This window comes from Podarcis muralis, chromosome 2 (assembly GCF_964188315.1).
Source record: "Podarcis muralis chromosome 2, rPodMur119.hap1.1, whole genome shotgun sequence".
NCBI lineage: Eukaryota > Metazoa > Chordata > Lepidosauria > Squamata > Lacertidae > Podarcis > Podarcis muralis.
In genome coordinates this window covers 104,731,825-104,751,637 of record NC_135656.1, presented here as the reverse complement: position 1 = coordinate 104,751,637, position 19,813 = coordinate 104,731,825, and the positions used below count along the sequence as shown (strand labels likewise).

Genomic DNA, 19,813 nt, shown 5'->3' with positions numbered 1-19,813 from the left:
AAGGCAATTGGGCCGGATCTGGCCCCCGGGCCTTAGTTTGCTACCCATGGCGTAAATGCACGGTCCTCTTAACTGGCAGAAAACATGTTGACCATAAACAATGAACGGTTGAAACAAAAGACTTCCCTGGTGTTTGTAGTCAGTCTAAAGCAACGTGAAGATTCTTGCCCCAACGTTGTTTTGTGAAAACAGAATGGCTTGTTATGTGGATTTTAAAGTTAAATGTTCCTGCTTAGTTTTGAGCAGTCTTGTCACTTGTTCCCTTTAATCGGTAAGAGCCGTGTTTGCATTGTTAACACTGAAACGCAATTGCGCCCTCATGTGGCAAAGTAGTGGAAATACAGAATACTTACAGCCTACTGTAGGCAGCACTGAACTAACTTGCCCCTGCTTTAGTTTTCTGAAGACCCATGTTGATTTGGATGTGTTGCCTAAACTCCACCTTCTGGGATATATTTTATGCATGTATGATGTTGCTATACAGGCAACTCCTGGGTTACGTTCCAAGGCCCCGTGCGTTTAAGTGAAATCACGTATATTCGAAACACCATTGGAAGAGCCTTGAAACACCCCATTTCACCCCCACCCTGTTCTGCCCTATTCTGTGCAGTTATTGTGACGTTTCCAGGTCACTTCCGGGTTCACTGCGATGCCGTGGTCACACACATATCAGATGCGCCTAAGAGTTTGTAAGAATTATTTTTTTGCTTAAAGTGCAAACATATGCCTAAAAAGGTCTGAGACATTAGAACAACTTGGTGCCGGTCTTTCTTCCTAGACACTGCCTGGAATGTATCTATGAGTGTCAAACCGTGGCAGCTCCACTTGCATTTTCATTCTCGTGCACCAGCATCCTTCAGCTCGGCCTTTTGTCAGAAGCAATCTCCGCACCAGTGTGAGCCTGAGCCGCCTGTCTATACCATCACCCATGTAAGTGACTTTTGGAGCTGGAGAGGAGGAGGGTTGACTTGGGTTGGGATCCACCTGGACTGGCCCAAACCAACAAAATTAATTTCAGAAGAGACAAATGTAAGGTTCTGCACTTAGGCAGGAAGAACCAGCTGCACAAATGTAAGATGGGGGACACCTGGCTTGCCAGTAGTGCATGTGAAAAGGATCTAGGGGGTCTTAGTGGACCACAAGCTGAACATGAGTCAACACTGTGATGCAGCAGCAAAAAAAGCGAATCCTATTCTAGGCTGCATTAATAATAATAATAATAATAATAATAATAATATTAATAATAATAATATTTATACCCTGTCCATCTGGCTGGGTTTCCCCAGCCATTCTGGGTGGCTTCCAACCGAATATTAAAAACAGTACAGTGCCAGACATTAAAAACTTCCCTAAACAGGGCTGCCTTCAGATGTCTTCTAAAAGTTTGGTAGTTATTTTTCTCTTTGACATCTGGTGGGAGGGCGTTCCACAGGGCAGGCGCCACTACCGAGAAGACCCTCTGCCTGGTTCCCTGTAACCTCACTTCTTGCAGCGAGGGAACTGCCAGAAGGCCCTCGGTGCTGGACCTCAGTTTCCGGCTGTATGATGGGGGTGGAGACGCTCCTTCAGGTATACTGGACCGAGGCCGTTTAGGGCTTTAAAGGTCAGCACCAACACTTTGAATTGTGCTTGGAAACATACTGGGAGCCAATGAAGACCTTTCAGGACCGGTGTTATATGGTCTCGGTGGCCACTCCCAGTAACCAGTCTAACTGCCGCATTCTGGATTAATTGCAGTTTCCGAGTCACCTTCAAAGGTAGCCCCACGTAGACCGCATTGCAGTAGTCCAAGCAGGAGATAACTAGAGCATGCACCCCTCTGGCAACAGAAGCATAGTGTCCAGATCAAGGGAAGTAATAGTACTGCTCTATTCTGCCTTGGTCAGACTGCACCTGGAGTACTGCATCTAGTTCTGGGTACCACAATTTAAGAAGGATATTGGCAAGCTGGAACGTGTGCAGAGGAAGGCAACCAAGATGATCAAGGGTCTGGAAACCAAGACTTGTGAGGAACAGCTGAAGGAGCTGGGTATGTTCAGCCTGGAAAAGAGAACACCGAGAGGAGATGCGATAGCCATCTTCAGATATCTGAAGGGCTGTCACATGGGAAACGGAGCAAGCTTGTGTTCTCCTGCTCTGGAGGAAACCAATGGCTTCAAGTTACAAGAAAGGAGATTCCGGCTAAACTTCAGGAAGATCTTTCTGACAGTACAAGCTGTTCGACAGTGGAATGAAGTCCCTCGGGAGGTGATAGGCTCTCCTCCTTTGGAGGTTTTTAAGCAGAGGTTGATTGGGACGCGGGTGGCGCTGTGGGTAAAACCTCAGTGCCTAGGACTTGCCGATCGCATGGTCGGCAGTTCGAATCCCCGCAGCGGGGTGCGCTCCCGTCGTTCGGTCCCAGCGCCTGCCAACCTAGCAGTTCGAAAGCACTCCCGGGTGCAAGTAGATAAATAGGGACCGCTTACCAGCGGGAAGGTAAACGGCGTTTCCGTGTGCTGCGCTGGCTCGCCAGATGCAGCTTGTCACGCTGGCCACGTGACCCGGAAGTGTCTGCGGACAGCGCTGGCTCCCGGCCTATAGAGTGAGATGAGCGCACAACCCTAGAGTCTGGCAAGACTGGCCCGTACGGGCAGGGGTACCTTTACCTTTACCTTTAAGCAGAGGTTGGATGGCCATCTGTCGTGGATGCTTGAGCTGAGATTCCTGCATTGCAAGGGAGGCTGGACTCGATGATCCTTGGGGTGCCTTCCAACTCTACAATTCTACGATGGGTGAGGGAAGGTGCGGTAAATGGGCTGCATTTTTTTCCTGGAGCGAGGCAGAGGACTGGGCCTCATGTCCTACTCACCCTTATGTTTTGCAGCTGGAGAGATCAAGCCTGGAAGACTTGGACCTCATCCTTCCTTGGCGGGCCTTGACAAGCTGTGTACTGGTAAGGACCAACCTAAGTCCCACCCCACCCTGTATTGTAATACAGTGGTGCCCCGCAAGACGAAAAGAATCCGTTCCACGAGTCTCTTCGTCTTGCGTTTTTTTCGTCTTGCGAAGCAAGCCCATTAGCGGCTTAGCGGATTAGCGCTATTAGCGGCTTAGCGGGCTTAGCGGATCAGCTGATAAGCGGCTTAGCGGCTTGGGAAAAAGGGGGGGGAGGGAAAAAAACCTGCAGGAACTCGCAAGACATTTTCGTCTTGCGAAGCAAGCCCATAGGAAATTCGTTTTGTGAAGCACATCCAAAACGGAAAACCCTTTCGTCTAGCGGGTTTTCCGTCTTGCGAGGCATTCGTCTTGCAGGGCACCACTGTATACAGTGGTACCTCGGGTAACAGACGCTTCAGGTTACAGACTCCGCTAACCCAGAAATAGTACCTTGGGTTAAGAACTTTGCTTCAGGATGAGAACAGAAATCGCGTGGTGGCAGCGGGAGGCCCCATTAGCTAAAGTGGTGCTTCAGGTTAAGAGCAGTTTCAGGTTAAGAACGGACCTCCAGAACGAATTAAGTACGTAACCAGAGGTACCACTGTAAATTGGATTGTATCCATCACTAGTCCTGCCCAGAGGAGTCACCTTGGAGTTAACAGACATACCGTATTTTTTGCTCTATATGACTCATTTTCCCCCTCCTAAAATGTAAGGGGAGATGTGTGTGCGTCTTATGGAGCGAATGCAGGCTGCGCAGCTATCCCAGAAGCCAGAACAGCAAGAGGGTTTGCTGCTTTCACTGTGCAGCAATCCCTCTTGCTGTTCTGGCTTCTGAGATTCAGAATATTTTTTTTCTTGTTTTCCTCCTAGGAAAACTAGAAAACAAACTAGGTGCATCTTATGGTCTGGTGCGTCTTATAGAGCGAAAAATACGGTGGTTAGCTTAAGTTAATTAACTCCAGTGGGTCTAGTTTGAGTCTTCTTCTTCTATGGTGATCTCTCGTAGCTGAGTAAGATTGTCTTCCATAAACACGGTTTTAACAGAGAGTCCGTAAGTGACAGTGGGGGCCAATTCTGGATCCACACGTCCTTCCACATTGGGGACAGGTGGGAGTTGATCACGGTGAGGGTTTGCCAACCATGCCTTCCTCTTAGCACGTTTCTCCCTTGCTTCCTGAGTTCGAGTGTCTTCAAAGCCCATGACACCTTCGGTAAAGGCTGATCTCCAATTGGTGCGCTCGCAGGACAGTGTTTATACTACATCTTTTAAAGATTTGCCTTGGGAGAGTCTTTAAACCTCTTTTGTTGACTTTGAGTAGAACCTTGCTCAGTAGAGAACAATTTCAGCAGTAGGTGGGGCTCGATGCCGGAGACCGGCACCACTGGCCGACCGCTTGACAGCTGCAAAACGTGCGAGCTGCTGAATTTGAAATCGAAATACTTTATTGTCACTTGTACAACTTGTATACAGTGCGGTCTTGTGTCACTAAAACCAGTTTCAAGCGTCCTGCCTTCTCTCTCCTTCTGGTTTGTCAGGTCTGGCGTTCTGATGTGCGCTTCGCTGGCAAACAGCTTCTGTGCCCAGATGGTAAGTTGCCATCCTGTGTTGGGTTGGGAGTGGGAGGGATTTAAGGAACAGCACCTTGCCCCATTGTGGGGAGTGGCTGCATGTCTCATCCCTTGCGTGAGGTTGCCTGGTTGTTTTTGCTGGGTCCCAGCCATGGGCGTAGCCATGATTTTTGTTAGGAGTGGCAGAGCCTCAGTTAGCTATGCACTTTTATTGATTTTTTGGGGGGGGGGAGCAGCTGCCCCTCCCTGCCTGCACCCCCTCCCTTGGCTACTCCCATGGCCCCAGCTAAATGTGGAACAGTGAAAAGTCTTCTTGGAAAGAGTAATGAGTCAGAACTAGATGTTCTAGATCTTGTAGTAGACAGAGGCAGGTTGTAGTGCACATACCACTTGTTCTTTTGTGCAGGCAGGGATGGGGAACCTGTTTTGTCAGCCAGCGAATGGGGAAAATATCAGTACCCTCTGGGAGAACATAGAATCAAAGTGTTATGTACTGAGTGAATAGGATCCAAAATGCAGCAGTCTGATTGGTCCTAGAACAATAGGATCCAAAATGCAGCAGTCTGATTGGTCCCAGAACAATAGGATTCAGAATGCAGCAGTCTGATTGGTCCCAGAACAATAGGATCCAAAATGCAGCAGTCTTATTGGTCCCAGAACAATAGGATCCAAAATGCAGCAGTCTGATTGGTCCTAGAACAATAGGATTCAGAATGCAGCAGTCTGATTGGTCCGAGAACAATGCAGCAGTATGATTGGTCTGCAGGAGCCACCCAATCCGGCTCCAGATGGAAGTGAATCCACAACCTGATTGGCCTGCAGGAGAATTCCGGAATTAGCCAATCACGTGCAGCCAATTGTGTAAATAATGTATATAAAGCAGATACTTTGGGGGGACTTTCATTCCTCCTCACCACTATGAGCTGAATAAAGAGCATGAAATCACTTTGCGACTCTGAGTATATTTCACAAAGAGTTGGAAGGGACCCCCAGGGTCATCTAGTCCAACCCCCTGCAATGCAGGAATCTCAAATGAAGCATCCAAGACAGATGACCATCCAACCTCTGCTTAAAACTCTCCAATGAAGGAGAGTCCTCAATGAAGACTCTCCATTGAAGGATGGAGTCCTCAAGGCGTGTTGCTGCAGTGCTAAGGCTCCCTAGTAGGGTTAGTCATAAGAGGATTAGTAGCACATAGATACCATGGAGAGAAGGGACAGTGAAATATACTTGGAGTCGAGAGTGGATTTCATGCTCTTTATTCGGCTCATAGTGGTGAGGAGGAATGGAAGTTCCCCCAGAATGTCTGCTTTATATACTTTATTTACACAATGGACCCCATGTGATTGACTAATTCCAGGATTCTCCTGCAGGCCAATCAGGTTGCGGATTCACTTCCATCTGGAGCTGGATTGGGTGGCTCCTGTGGACCAATCAGACTGCTGCATTCTAGACCCTATTGTTCTAGGACCAATCAGACTGCTGCATTCTGAATCCTATTGTTCTAGGACCAATCAGACTGCTGCCTTTTGGATCCTATTCAACTCACTACACAACAAACGGCATCAAAACTTTATATTTTAGGATGGGCAAGTGGGTCCTGCAACAAAAGGTTGCAGTAGGGAGTGCTCCCATTCAGGTTGATACTGTTATTATTTATGGCACTCCAAGCAAAAGGACAAAAAAAATAAAAAGCTTGGTTGAAAAGAAAAAAAGGGCTTGCCTGGAGCCTACATGTCAGTGATGGTGTCAGGCGGTGCCTCCCTAGGGAGAGCATTCCCTAAGTGCGGAGCCACCACTGAAAAGGCCCGTTCTCACGTTGCCACCCTCCACACCTGTCTTGGAGAGTGCACAACACGAAGAAGGACCTCTGATGATGAATGCGGGATCTGGGTTGGTTCATGCGAGGTTCCCGTCAGTCCTGCTATCTTCCATAACACTCCATTCTGCCCCCACCCTGCAAGAGGCATTCAGCATTTTGTGGCCACTGAGCATGTTCAGTCCTCATTGGTCTGTTTTGGTTCTCTTTGACACCCACACACCCACACACACACACACAGAGAGAGAGAGAGAGAGAGTCCTTAGATTTATGTATTTATTTTAAAGTGCTCCCACATACCTTGAGGTTCCCCCCGAGACTGGCGTTACCGCCCCCTCTTGTGCATGAATGGATGGTGCAAATTTTGGCTCCATGAATATCCACACTCAGAGAATGAGTTTTGGATGGAAAGAGAATGAGTGTTTTGGATGGAAAGAGAAACAACGTACATAGATCCCTGAGCAGATGGAAAGGTAGTGCAGGTTGCTGTTAATTTGTGTTAATTTCTCACCTCCTTTCCCGCCCCCCCTACTAGTGACTCACAGGCACTGGGGACTGCTGGCCTTTGGAGTGAGTCTAGGACTAGCGTTGCTGCTGGTCGCAGCCGTTCTGCTAATTCGCTGTGTTCTGCGCAGGCTTCATAGAGGTAAGAAGCATCGGAGAGATGAGAAGAACTATCACTGTGTGTTTGTGAAAGGGCGGGAAATGTCTTTGAAATAATAATAATAATGATGATTTATTTATTTATACCCCACCCATCTGGCTGGGTTTCCCCAGCCACTGTTGGGCAGCTCCCAAAAGAATACAGTGGTACCTTGGTTTGCAACCGCTTTGGATTACAACCACGTCAAACCCGGAAGTGCGTGTCCCTTTTTTTGGATTACAACCCATTTCTGGGGGGAGGCCCCATTGGCGAAAGCACACCTTGGTTTTGTTTTACAACTGGACCTCCGGAACAGATTATGGTTATAAACCAAGGTACCGCTGTATTAAAACACGATAAAAGATTAGTCCTTAAAAACTTCCCTAAACAAGGCCTCCTTCAGATGTCTTCTGAAAGTCAGATAGTTACTTATTTCCTTGACATCTGATGGGAGGGCGTTTCTACAGGGCGGGCGCCACTACCAAGAAGGCCCTCTGCCTGGTTCCCTGTCACCTCACTTCTCGCAGTGAGGGAACCTCCAGAAGGCCCTTGGCGCTGGACCTCAATGTCCAGGCTGGATGATGGGGGTGGAGACACCCCTTCAGGTATACTGGGCCGAGGCTGTTTAGGGCTTTAAGGGTCAGCACCAACACTTTGAACTGTGCCAGAAACATACTGGGAGCCAATGTAGGTCTTTCAAGACTGGTGTTATATGGCCTCGGCGGCCACTCCCAAAAGGCAACGCACTCTAGTAATTCAGTCCTGTGTGGTTAGACAGTTGTCAGAGCAGCATCCTCCTCTGTATTTCATCACATAGGGCAGAGGTTGCCTGCAAATATTTTTGTGGGACTGCAACTCCCACCCACACTGACCATTGGCCATGCTTGCTGGGGTTTCTGGGAGTTGTAGTCCAAAAACTCCCTCTGAGATAGGGGCAAATTTAGGAATTGCCCTAAATTATAGTCATTCTTATTGTTTAACTCCGTAAGTATACATAACGATTCATAAAGCAACATAAGAAAAACCTGAATGTTTTTCAGAAAAGATTGGTTGAGAATGACAAAAACAATTCTTACCATGTGGTGGCATTTGTGAATAAAAATGTTAGTCCATCTACTCTTATGCAGAAGGTCACTTTTTTCCTTGCCTGGAAATGTGTGTAGGGTCAATGTGAAAAAATATGGCAGGACAAAGTTATTAATTCATTTCAATTATTTCTGTACTGCCTTTCACTCCACAGAGTGCCCAAACAGTTTACAACCAAGAAGCAATGGCAGTATACCAAGAAGTCCGGAAAAATACCCTCAAAAACATATGAGTGAAATATTAACATCAGTTACAGTAATTAGGGTGCTAAAAACTGGCATTAATGGCCAAGGAATGCCTGGGCAAATAGGTATGTTTTCAAAGCATGCCAGAAGCATCCAATATTGGTGCTTGCCCAATCTCGATTGGGGAGGTGCCACCACAGAGAAGGCTCTTTTCTGTACCAACATAAAGCAAATATGCAGTTAAAAGCCTTCTCTATTAATGACTCATTCTTCTCAGCATCCAGCTTTTATTTTCACTTCTGCTCTAGTCAGGAGCTTATCATTGCCAGAGCTTCCATTTGCTCTCCATTGAAGTACAGTGGTACCTCTGAATGCGAACGGGATCCGTTCCAGAGCCCCGTTCGCATCCTGAAGCAAACGTAAGACGCGTCTGCGAGTGCACGGGTCGCGTTTTGCCACTTCCGCACATGCAAGTGAAGTCATTTTGACCATCTGCGCATGCTCGAGCGGCGAAACCTGGAAGTAACGGGCTCCGTTTTGCCGCTTCCGTACATGCACGTGACGTCATTTTGACCATCTGCGCATGTGTGAGCGGCGAAACCTGGAAGTAACGGGCTCCGTTTTGCCGCTTCCGTACATGCACGTGACGTCATTTTGACCATCTGCGCATGTGTGAGCGGCGAAACCTGGAAGTAACGGGCTCCGTTTTGCCGCTTCCGTACATGCACGTGACATCATTTTGACCATCTGCGCATGCGCGAGTGGCAAAACCTGGAAGTAACGGGCTCCGTTTTGCCGCTTCTGCACATACACGTGACGTCATTTTGACCATCTGCGCATGCGCGAGCAGCGAAACCTGGAAGTAATGCGCTCCGTTACTTCAGGGTCACCGTGGAGAGCAACCCGAAAATATTTATCCTGAAGCATATTTATCCCAAGATAAGACTGTATTATGATTTCATGGTGCAACTGGGAGCAGACTGCATTCTGAGCAGGACCCTTGTCTCAGCTAAAACAGGATGATGGAAACAGAATAAACACCAGGCATTATCATTCCCATGATCTGCTGGGAAGGGATATTTCATAGTCGCTGGTGGTTTGTGCTGCTACATCCAGTCTCATTTGGCGATCCGTTGGTTGGCAAGGCTCCATTTAGGAGGAACCTAAGACCTTTATTATTTATGATTTAATGTAATTTTAATCTCCTGTTGGAAGCCGCCCAGAGTGGCTGGGGAAACCCAGCCAGATGGGTGGGGTGTAATAAATTATTATTATTATTATTATTATTATTATTATTATTATTATTATTATATTGGATTCATGCCACACCCTTCCTCCCCAAGGAGCCCGTGGTGGCAAAGAGATAAGACAACTTTACAAATAAAGTAAAAACATTCTAAAGCAGTCAAAAGCGTTCTAAAAACAATTGTGACTCAACTAAAAAGCTGTAAACGGAATCACAGAATCATAGAGTTGGAAGGGTCATCTAGTCCAACCCCATTTGGGGTGCAGGAATCAAAACTAAAGCAATCCATGACAGATGGCCACCCAATCTCTGCTTAAAATATTCTAAAATCAATTAAAACCCTGCTTCTATCCAATGATCTTGAAGGTTGGCCAGGAACAGTATCCTTCAGCCACCGCAAGAACGCTTTCAAATTCCTCCTGAAAATTAATGAGGACGGAAAGAGGTTGCACCTCACTAGGGAGGGCATTCCGCAGCTGGGGAGCCACCACCCGAAAGTCCCTGTCAAGGGTCAGCACCTTCGTATGAGAAGCATTCCTGATTCCGCTTTCTCCCTTCTCTCCCCAGACGTACCGGGCAAGCGCCATTCTCGCCCCATCCTGCTGATCTATTCCCCCGACTCGGAGGAGCACAAGCAGTTGGTGTGTGCTTTCGCGGCGCTGCTGCGCTCGGCCCTGGGCTGCCCCGTGCTTTTGGACCTCTGGGAGCTGGGCCACGTGGGGCGGCTGGGCATCTTGCCCTGGGTGTACGCCCAGCGAGAGCAAGTCAGCCGGGAGCAGGGCCAGGTCCTGCTACTGTGGAGCGTCGGCAGCGCCCGCGCCTACGGGCTGTGGCAAGGGAAGGCCTCCAGGCGCGGCGGAGCGAAGGCACCGGAGCCCCACGACCTGTTTGGGGCGGCCATGGCCTGCTTGAAAGGCGAACTGCAGGGGGCGCCCGGGACCCTGCGAGGAAAGGGCGACTGGGTCATCGCCTACTTCAGCAAACTGTGCGGCCGGCACAACATCCCCCGGGCCTTGCACTTCCTTCCTCGATACCGCCTGCCTCAGGAACTGCCAGGGCTGGTCAGGGTGCTTCAGGGCCCTTCCAGCTCGGCCCCAAGATGGCTCCGCGCCAGCGCTAAGGCCCTTGTGTGCCGCTTGCTCAAGGCCGAGAGGAAGAAAGCCGTGCGGAGCCAGAGGCATCAGTCTTGGAGGTCAGCCACGGAGAAGTTTGCCAGCTCCCTGGTCCCTTTCGCTCCTCATCCCAAACTACGCAGGGCGAGCTGCGCTTGAGGAGAGAGGCGCATCCCGGTGGACAACGTGTGGGGTTGTGAAATGGGGCTCTCCCTCAGTTACGGAACCTAGGAAGCCAGGCGTTTGCAGCCTGCTAGGTCTGCGGATGGGACGCGGGTGGCGCTGTGGGTTAAACCACTGAGCCTAGGGCTTGCCAATCAGAAGGTCAGTGGTTCGAATCCCTGCGACGGGGTGAGCTCCCGTTGCTCAGTCCCTGCTCCTGCCAACCTAGCAGTTCGAAAGCACGTCAAAGTGCAAGTAGATAAATAGGTACCGCTCCGGCGGGAAGGTAAACTGCGTTTCCATGCGCTGCTCTGGTTCGCCAGAAGCAGCTTAGTCATGCTGGCCACATGACCCGGAAGCTGTACGCCGGCTCCCTCAGCCAATAAAGCAAGATGAGCGCCACAACCCCACGACTGGACCTAATGGTCAGGGGTCCCTTTACCTTTATCTTTTTAGGTCTGCAGATGTGAAAAGGAAGGTCCAAACTCAGTGTCCTAAGCTAAAGGAGAGGCTGCTCTGCTTGCTAAGGAAGTCCGGGGCCTTTTGAGTCCCAACGCCACGAAAAAGAGCAGCCAAACTCGGCCGAGTTGGAGGCTGCTCCACCGGCTAGGCCTCATCTTGCACAGCGGTTATGGAAACGGTTGCCGTGGAAATGATAGTGCGGTGCAAGTTAACGTCAGTCACGGCACAGGAAAGGTCAGGAGGCCGCTGTGTGGTATTGGCGCCAGAGGAGGGCCTGTGCAATATTGGAGCTGTGTCTTGCCATGTGTAATTTATGTGACGCTGCGATCACCCCAAGAGAGGTGCTCTGGAGGACAGTCATATCGGCCCTACTGCAACTGAATTGGCTAACAGGAAACCTTAAACTGCTCACCGGCAGGTCATTTCAGGGCTGTAGCCGCAGGACTAACCCACCCACCTCTACTCTCTGCATTTTCCGCTTTCATTTTAAAAGCGGGTTTCACTAGCAATTTAACTTGTGAATATGTGAGGGGAAATATGGAGGCCGCATTCTGCCCAACGGTAAGCTATTAAGGAATATACAATTAAGTAACTACAAATCTATCAAACTACCTGTTCTGGTCACCAGCCTGCCTCTTGTTCAAATAAGTACAAAGCAAGCATGTCACTTAAGGATTACATTGAGGGAACGCTTTTTTGTTTTGTCGTGTGTTTGTCGAATGCGTTGGGGGGTATTTTTTATATGAGTCCTTATGTTTTTGTTTTTTCTGTTTGGAATACGATAATAAAAATTACGTTGAAAACGCGCACGCATCTTTGATATATAGATCACTTCTGTGCTTGGTGTGTACATACAATACAATTCAACCTTGAAAAGGCAGGTCAAGACTTGCCCTGTTGCAATGAACACATAACTGGGTTGTGTATTACAGAACTCGAGGTGCTTCTAGACGTGAGCTTATTAACCTTGCAGACGTGTCACCGAGGTATCACAAACAAGTCTCCACAATGAACATTAAATTATAGCTTTTGATGGTGATACCAGCCACGGCCAGGGGGTGGGGCAGGGTGTTAGCAGCTGTTTTCAATTGATAGTAAAATGTATATGCTTGCTTTCTGAATTATTGGCTTCTCCTCTAAGCCCTTGTAGATGTAGATTGCAGATGTAAACAGAATAAGATATATGGTTTCTATGTGACACACACTTGGCAGTGCTGCCCTTAGCTCAAAGGACCTTTGTTTGCCGCTGGTGCCTGAGGGTGTGGTGGCACCAGGCGCCAGTCTGTCCTGATTGCCTCTCTTGATTTTGGCCGAACAGAAGTGCACAGGTGGGAAAGAATAACCTTTTAAACCAAGTGCTCTCCCCTCTAGTACTGAAGTTGGGAAATGGGGGCCCTCCAGGTGTTTGCTGAACTACAACTCCCATCAGCCTCTGGCAGAATGGGATGATGGGAGTTGTAGTCCATTGGCCTCTGGAGAGCCAGAAGTTTTCCATCCCTTCTGTAGTATAAATGTGAACCATGAACCCAGGGTATCAGTGGGCCCCTTGATTTCTTCCTCAAGCCACATTCACCCCTCCTTCTTGGCCTCACTCTTTCGAAGTACAGTGGTACCTTGGTTTACAACCATAATCTGTTCCAGAGGTCCGGTTGTAAACCAAAACAGGTTGTAATCCAAGGCGTGCTTTCGCCAATGGGGCCTCCCCCCCCCCCCAAAATGGGTTGTAATAATACAAAAATGGGTTGTAATCCAAAAAAAGGGACACACACTTCCGGGTTTGATGTGGTTGTAATCCAAAATGGTTGCAAACCAAGGTACCACTGTAAAATGGATCTCAAGTCATCTTGCCAAAAGGAAAACCATGTGAAATGTCAAACTTTCAAAATTATGCTTGTCATTTCCTCGTTATTCAGTAGATACTCCACTCCCATGCATCTAAAAATAACCCTTGTGTCTCTCTGCTGTTCTGTCACTTTACACTTCCTTCTTTGGGGATAACATTTTTGTGCAGGCAAAGTATGAAAATAAAAGTTTGTTTCTTTGTTTAGGAGTATTTATACTCCTATCCTGGTGAACTACCCGGTGATCTTCAGGTGAAGGGCAGTATAAAAAAATTAATTAACCAATAAATGAATTATACCCTACCTACTGACCAAAGTCCTCAAGGCAGTTTAGAATATAGTAAGTATGCATCTTGCACACATTTAACTTGTGTGCATTCAGCTTTATGTTTGTGGCAAAAAAGAGAGAGGGAAAACAACATTCCCACCCACCATAGATAGATAGATACGATAGATAGATAGATAGATAGATAGATAGATAGATAGATAGATAGGATATGTGATTTTGGATTTAGGCACGATTCCTGGAACATAACCCCTGCATAAATTACAGGTGTGAAAAAAGGAAAAGGTAAAGGACCCCTGGACGGTTAAGTCCAGTCAAAGGCGACTATGGGGTGCAGCACTCATCTTGCTTTTCAGGCCGAGGGAGCCGGCATTTGTCCACAGACAGCTTTCTGGGTCATGTGGCCAGCATTACTAAACTGCTTATGGCACAATGGAACACTGTGATGGAAGCCAGAGTGCACGGAAATGCTGTTTACCTTCCCATCATAGCAGTACCTATTTATCTACTTGCACTGGCGTGCTTTCAAACTGCTAGGAGCTGGGACAGAGCAATGGGAGCTCACCCCATCACAGGGATTCGAACTGCCAACCTTCCGATCGGCAAGTCCAAGAGACTCAGTGATTTAGACCACAGCGCCACCCGCATCCCTTGTATTATGGGTGTACTGTACATATAAAATCCAATAAAGTAGATACAGAAGTCGCCACAGCAGGACAAAGGTATATATGAGAACCCCCTCCCCTTGTTCTCCAATGTTCCAACAAATGCCATTCTCATGGATATTGAAGCAGCCACATGTTAGGCCCCCACAGACCAGGGTGTCCTCCCTGGGTGGCTGCTGCTGGTTTCTCCCACAGCCGGTGTGGCAGATATTTGAAAAAACAACATCCATAACATAAAAAGACCTATCTACTGCCACATCCTGTTCCCATGGGAGTCAATCAGATGATCTAACAGGAAACTTAGTGGGACGCAGGTGGTGCTGTGGGTTAAACCACAGAGCCTAGGACTTGCCGATCAGAAGCGGCTTAGTCATGCTGGCCACATGACCCGGAAGCTGTACACTGGCTCCCTCGGCCAATAAAGCGAGATGAGCGCCACAACCCCAGAGTCGGCGCCACCCGCGCCCCACTGTTAACAGCATAGAGTCCCCTAAAACATGGGGTCCAGGCTGTCACACTGATTGATGAACCCTCAGAAGAGCTACTGGTGAGGTTGTGCTGGAGCCAGGATGGGGCCTGTTTGAACTCCTGGGCCCTCAGCCAGTGCCCCACCTGGCCCACTGCTGGACCCAGCCCTGGAAACTGGTTTTAAATTAAACTCCTTAATAAGTGTGGCTTAATCAATAGTCTGATGTAGATGAAGCCCAGAGCAGATGGCTCATAGGGCCAACATACAAGCCGACTCTTTCTTCCTCCTCCAGCATGTTGTGGTCACATCCAATGTTTGGATTTATGCTGTCGATTTATTGCTGCTGTTTAATTAGGGTGAGTAGCACACCGCATGCTAAGAACAGCTTTATTGTTTGAAAAACGGGCGAATGTTTATCTTGAACCTCCTAGTGACCTTGTGCGATAAGTCATAACGAATCCAATTTTACGAATGATTAACCCGGACTGAAATAAGCAGGCTAGCCAGCATTGCTGAGTGACTCTGCAGACTGCCGATATGAAGCCATATGTCTTGCAATCAAATCCACTCATAGCTGTCAACGTTTCCCTTTTTTAAAGGGAAATTCCCTTATTCCGAATAGGATTCCTCGCAAGAAAAGGGAAAAGTTGACAGCTATGAATCCACTGTCCACTGAACTAAACTAGTTCTTAGAGCCATTGGGATCAATGGTTCTGGACAGAGCAATACAAACTACAGGACGCCTTGACATAGCTGTCAATTTACAGATTTGAAAATAAGGGACCAGCAGCCTTGAAAATAAGGGACCAGCAGCCAAAATAAGGGACCTGCAGCCTCACCTGTTCCAGGCACTCCAGTCTTCCTGTCCTCCTGCAGTCTGGTCAAACTCATGCTGGTAGCTTCGAGAACACTGCCCAACCAACTTTGTAACCAGAGGTTCAACTGAATAGAATCTGAATCACATGCACCACAAGGCCTATGCAGCCTCAACCTAAGATGGCTCCCCAGCCTGGCTTTGCACTGCAAAGTTTGCAGCAGCACGTGCAACAAAATGGCGTCCAGTATTCAAAAAACTCCTCAGCTTGCATTAACTAGCCACACACAAGGCATGCAAGCTCCACCCCCCAGTCGTTCTTAGACTTCTTCTTGGGTGAGCAACACAGCCAAGCAACACAATTGGAGCCTCCCTCCTCCCTGGCTGGCAGGGAGGGAGGGAGAGGAGCTGCTTCCTTTGAAATTTAAGGGACATCATTTAAGGCACATCCATCAATAAGGGACAGCAGCGGGACATGGCGCTGGAATAAGGGACTGTCCCTTCAAATAAGGGACACTTGACAGCTATGCGCCTTGAGGGGGCATGGCTGCCGATGATCCACAAGTGCAAAACACACTGCATCTGTTATGTATTGAAGTTCTCACCCTGGCCAAAAGGAGTATCGTGTATATAGTTTTCACTCAGGTCCACCTCAGTTACTCACTATTCAACAGCATCCAAGCTCTGTCTGGTTGAAGATGGGTGCGCAGAAACCCCCCAAAGCACCTACACTTGGAAACTCCCTGCCTATTGATACCAGGCAAGTGCCATCGCTGTGTTCCTTTTGGGGCCTGCCTGGAATATTTTCAGTTAGGCAAGACACAAAAAAGATGTGACACGCGTTTTATTTATTTATTTTAGCTGGTTTTTAAAGTCTTTTATACTATTCCAAACACCTGGTTTTTATATAGACAGTAATTGTAGTGTTTTATATTATTGTAAACCACTTAAGAGGCTGTTGGCTTTTTCAGAAATCAAGTTTTGCTAAATACATACGTGAATACTGGAGTACTGGGACTTTTCGCAGCACCTCGTCAATGTCGTGACTGTCAAAATGCCAGCTTGTACTCCCCTGCCCCCAGTTAATCCGGATTTTCCATTAACAGGGAAACACCATTAAACAGAAAGCAACCCATTATGGACTCAAAGTCACCATTGGTATGAAAGCTCATTAGCACATTTATTTGGGCTAGGGTTGCCATACGTCTGGGAATTCCCGGACATGACCTCTTTTGTGTGTTTTTTATAATCTTTTTTATTAATTTTAACATATAAAATGTACCACAAAACTTATCACTTATACAATCTTTTTGGACTTTCATCAGCACCTCTGATGATCCACCATTGTAACCACTTCTTATGCATTTCTTAACTTTATATTGCCTTTACATCTCTTAACAAATCATCCTCCCCCTTATCCATTTTTACAATACTTCAAATAATACTCCTCACAAAACTTCTTGCAACCCTACAAACGTCGTCTGTTCTTCACAATTACTTTTCAAATAGTCTGTAAATTTACTCCAGTCTTCCGTGAATTTCTGGTCTCGCCGGTTTCGAATCCTTCCTGTTAGTTTATCTAATTCTGCATAGTCCATTAACTTCATCCTCCATTCTTCAATCGGCGGTAACTCTTCTTGCTTCCATTTTTGGGCCAATAATATTCTTGCTGCTGTTATTGCATATAAAAAGAGCTTACATTCCTTTCTATTTATATCACTCCCCACAATGCCCAATAGAAATGCTTCTGGTTTCTTTATAAATGTATATTTCAACATTTTTTTCAACTCATTATATATCATCTCCCAGAAGCATTTCACCTTTTTACATTCCCACCACATGTGATAAAATGTTCCCTCTTTTTCTTTGGACATGTCCTCTTTTGGGGGTCTGACATGCCCACCCAGGGGGAATTTTACATTTTAAAGCAAATGTCCTGGATTTGGGTTTTTTATTATTTTAGTTTAGTTTAGTGCATGGGTATCTCTGATTCAAGCTCTGACTCTGGTGTGGACGACTCTGGCTTTGTGGCGGTAGAGGGGCTATCGGGTGATTGCCTTTGTTATAGCAATTCTAAGTTCTTAAAAATAGAATAAATGTTGGTAATTGCACAAGGCAAACACACATACATAAGTACATAAACCACATGTCTATAATAGTACAGGAGAGCAATCCCAAAGCCATCTTGGCTATCCTAAAGACTCTAGGATGGGTGGAGTATAAATTATTATTATTATTATTATTATTATTATTATTATTATTATTATTTCATCTGCCTCCTTAATCCCCCTTGCCTGAGAAGAACAGGTAGGCAGATAGATATTTAACTTTTTCCACTGCTTCTAAACCAATCTGTTGCTGCAACAGATCCACCAAATCTTGTTTCATATTCTTAACTAACATTTTAGTTTTCTTTTTATTCAGTTTAAAACCTGGTACTTGCCCAAATAGTTCTATCTCCTCTAGTACTTCTTTGGCACTAATGAATGGTTCTTCTAGTGTCGCTATTGTCTTATCAAATGCTAATGTTTTGTGCAAACTGTGTCTGGAACCATGTGAAACTTGCTAAATCCTCAGGAATATCTCACCTTGGCCTGCCTGAGCCACTGTTACCCCACCTTATGTGTGATGTAATTTCTGACTTTTATAGAGGGGGTGTCCTCCTTCTTCACGCCAAAATGCAAACACTTCAAAGAGATGTTTCTTCTTGGTTCGGGGTCTCTCTTGCCTCCTTGCTAGGAGGGGAGGGAACTCTGTCGCAACAGAAAGATAAAGAAGACGAAGAAGAAGAGTTTGGATTTGATATCCCGTTTTATCACGACCCGAAGGAGTCTCAAAGCGGCTAACATTCTCCTTTCCCTTCCTCCCCCACAACAAACACTCTGTGAGGTGAGTGGGGCTGAGAGACTTCGGAGAAGTGTGACTAGCCCAAGGTCACCCAGCAGCTGCAGGTGGAGGAGCGGGGAAGTGAACCCAGTTCACCAGATAACGAGTCTACCGCTCTTAACCACTACACCACACTGGCTCCTGCATCCTGACTGCATCCTGCCTCCATCCATTCATCTCTGACCAATCATGGACTTAGGGGACTCAGGGGGAGTTGGGCAGCAAAAGCCAACCACCCCTATTTTTTCTATATCAGTTTTGGCGACCACAAAGGGACTTAAATCGGTACACCTACCTCTGGGAGGTGGGGATCCAGTGAAGCTTAGCGCGCAACTGACCATTTGTCAGTGAGTTTCCCGGTTTCACCATTTTTTCTTGGGTGGGAGGTAACCAAAGTTCTGGATTGGAGCTGGAGCCAAGAAAAGGAACACTAACATCAAGATGGCCAAGAAAAGGAACATGAGTTCCCTGGATCATCTTGTTATAAGAATCCTAAGGTCTCAAATATAAATTAAATTAAGCTTACCAGATTTTTTCCAATGAATCCGGGGACACTTTTCAACTTCAATTGATTTTGTATGGGGACTGATTTGTAAATCCAGGGACTGTCCCCGGGAAACGGGGACGTCTTGTAACCTTAAATTAAATGTTCATAAATGTACAAGGCAAACACATACATAAGTACATAAACCATATGTCTGAAATAGTACAGGAGAGCAATCCTGAAGCCATTTTGACTCTCCCAATGGCCTCAAATATTCCTCTGCAGTAAGAGAGGCAAATGGGGAAAGCCTTCCCATGGCCTTTTTGCTTGCAAATCCTGTCTTAAGGCAGCATTTGTGTATGAATAGGGTGAGCCAGTGACCTGGATTCAGGAACTAAAGTATGAACCATCACAAATGAATGGCCAGGCTGCCCAGGTAATGCAAACAGCGACCATTATCAGATCCTGGCAGACAGGATTTCTGCAACAGACCGTCTCCTTCTGTGATGTATGTATGACTTTTTAGGGGGTGGTCTTGGGCTACAGGATGGGCAATTTCAAAAGTCTATATAAGGGCTTGCACACCATTGTTCTGGGTTCCTCTCCTCCCTCCCTACGTAGGGGACCCTGTTGCAACAGGTAATAAAGATCAGGCTTACTAGCCGCTTTGCTTCTCAATATACTCTGGTTGGCCTCTGTCATTTTCTCCTCCCGATAAGGAACCCGCTTAAGGACTCTATACAGTGGTGTCTCGCAAGACGAAATTAATCCATTCCGCAAGTCTCTTCGTCTTGCGGTTTTTTCGTCTTGCGAAGCACGGCTATTAGCAGCTTAGCGGCTTAGCGGCTATTAGCAGCTTAGTGGCTATTAACGGCTTAGCGGCTTAGCGGCTATTAGCGGTTTAGCGGCTTTAAGAAAAAGGAAACAAACTCGCAAGAACTCGCAAGATGTTTCGTCTTGCGAAGCAAGCCCATAGGGAAATTCGTCTTGCGGAACGACTAAAAAAACGGAAAACTCTTTCGTCTAGCGAGTTTTTCGTCTTGCGAGGCATTCGTCTTGTGGGTCACCACTGTACAGGCTCTTGGATACCCCATAAGGGAAAAGGAGCAGTTTTCTTTCCTTATAACAATCTGTTGGCATGTGAGTATGAGTATGAGTGAAGTGA

General features: G+C 47.0%; 1 protein-coding gene across 3 annotated transcripts in view; it reads left to right on the top strand.

The window, feature by feature from the left end:
• The window catches only part of IL17RE (interleukin 17 receptor E), a 53,985-nt gene extending 41,977 nt beyond the window's left edge, over positions 1–12,008 (top strand). For 2 of the 3 annotated variants that reach the window (XM_028719698.2, XM_077925143.1), the window contains exons 14-18: positions 779–930; positions 2,864–2,932; positions 4,456–4,507; positions 6,843–6,953; positions 10,035–12,008. In XM_028719698.2, the coding sequence (XP_028575531.2) occupies positions 779–930; positions 2,864–2,932; positions 4,456–4,507; positions 6,843–6,953; positions 10,035–10,738 (1,088 nt within the window). In that variant the 3' untranslated portion in view covers positions 10,739–12,008. The remainder of the gene's footprint in view (positions 1–778; positions 931–2,863; positions 2,933–4,455; positions 4,508–6,842; positions 6,954–10,034) is intronic. The other variant, XR_013392020.1, reaches the window with a different exon arrangement.
• Positions 12,009–19,813: the final 7,805 nt, after the last annotated feature.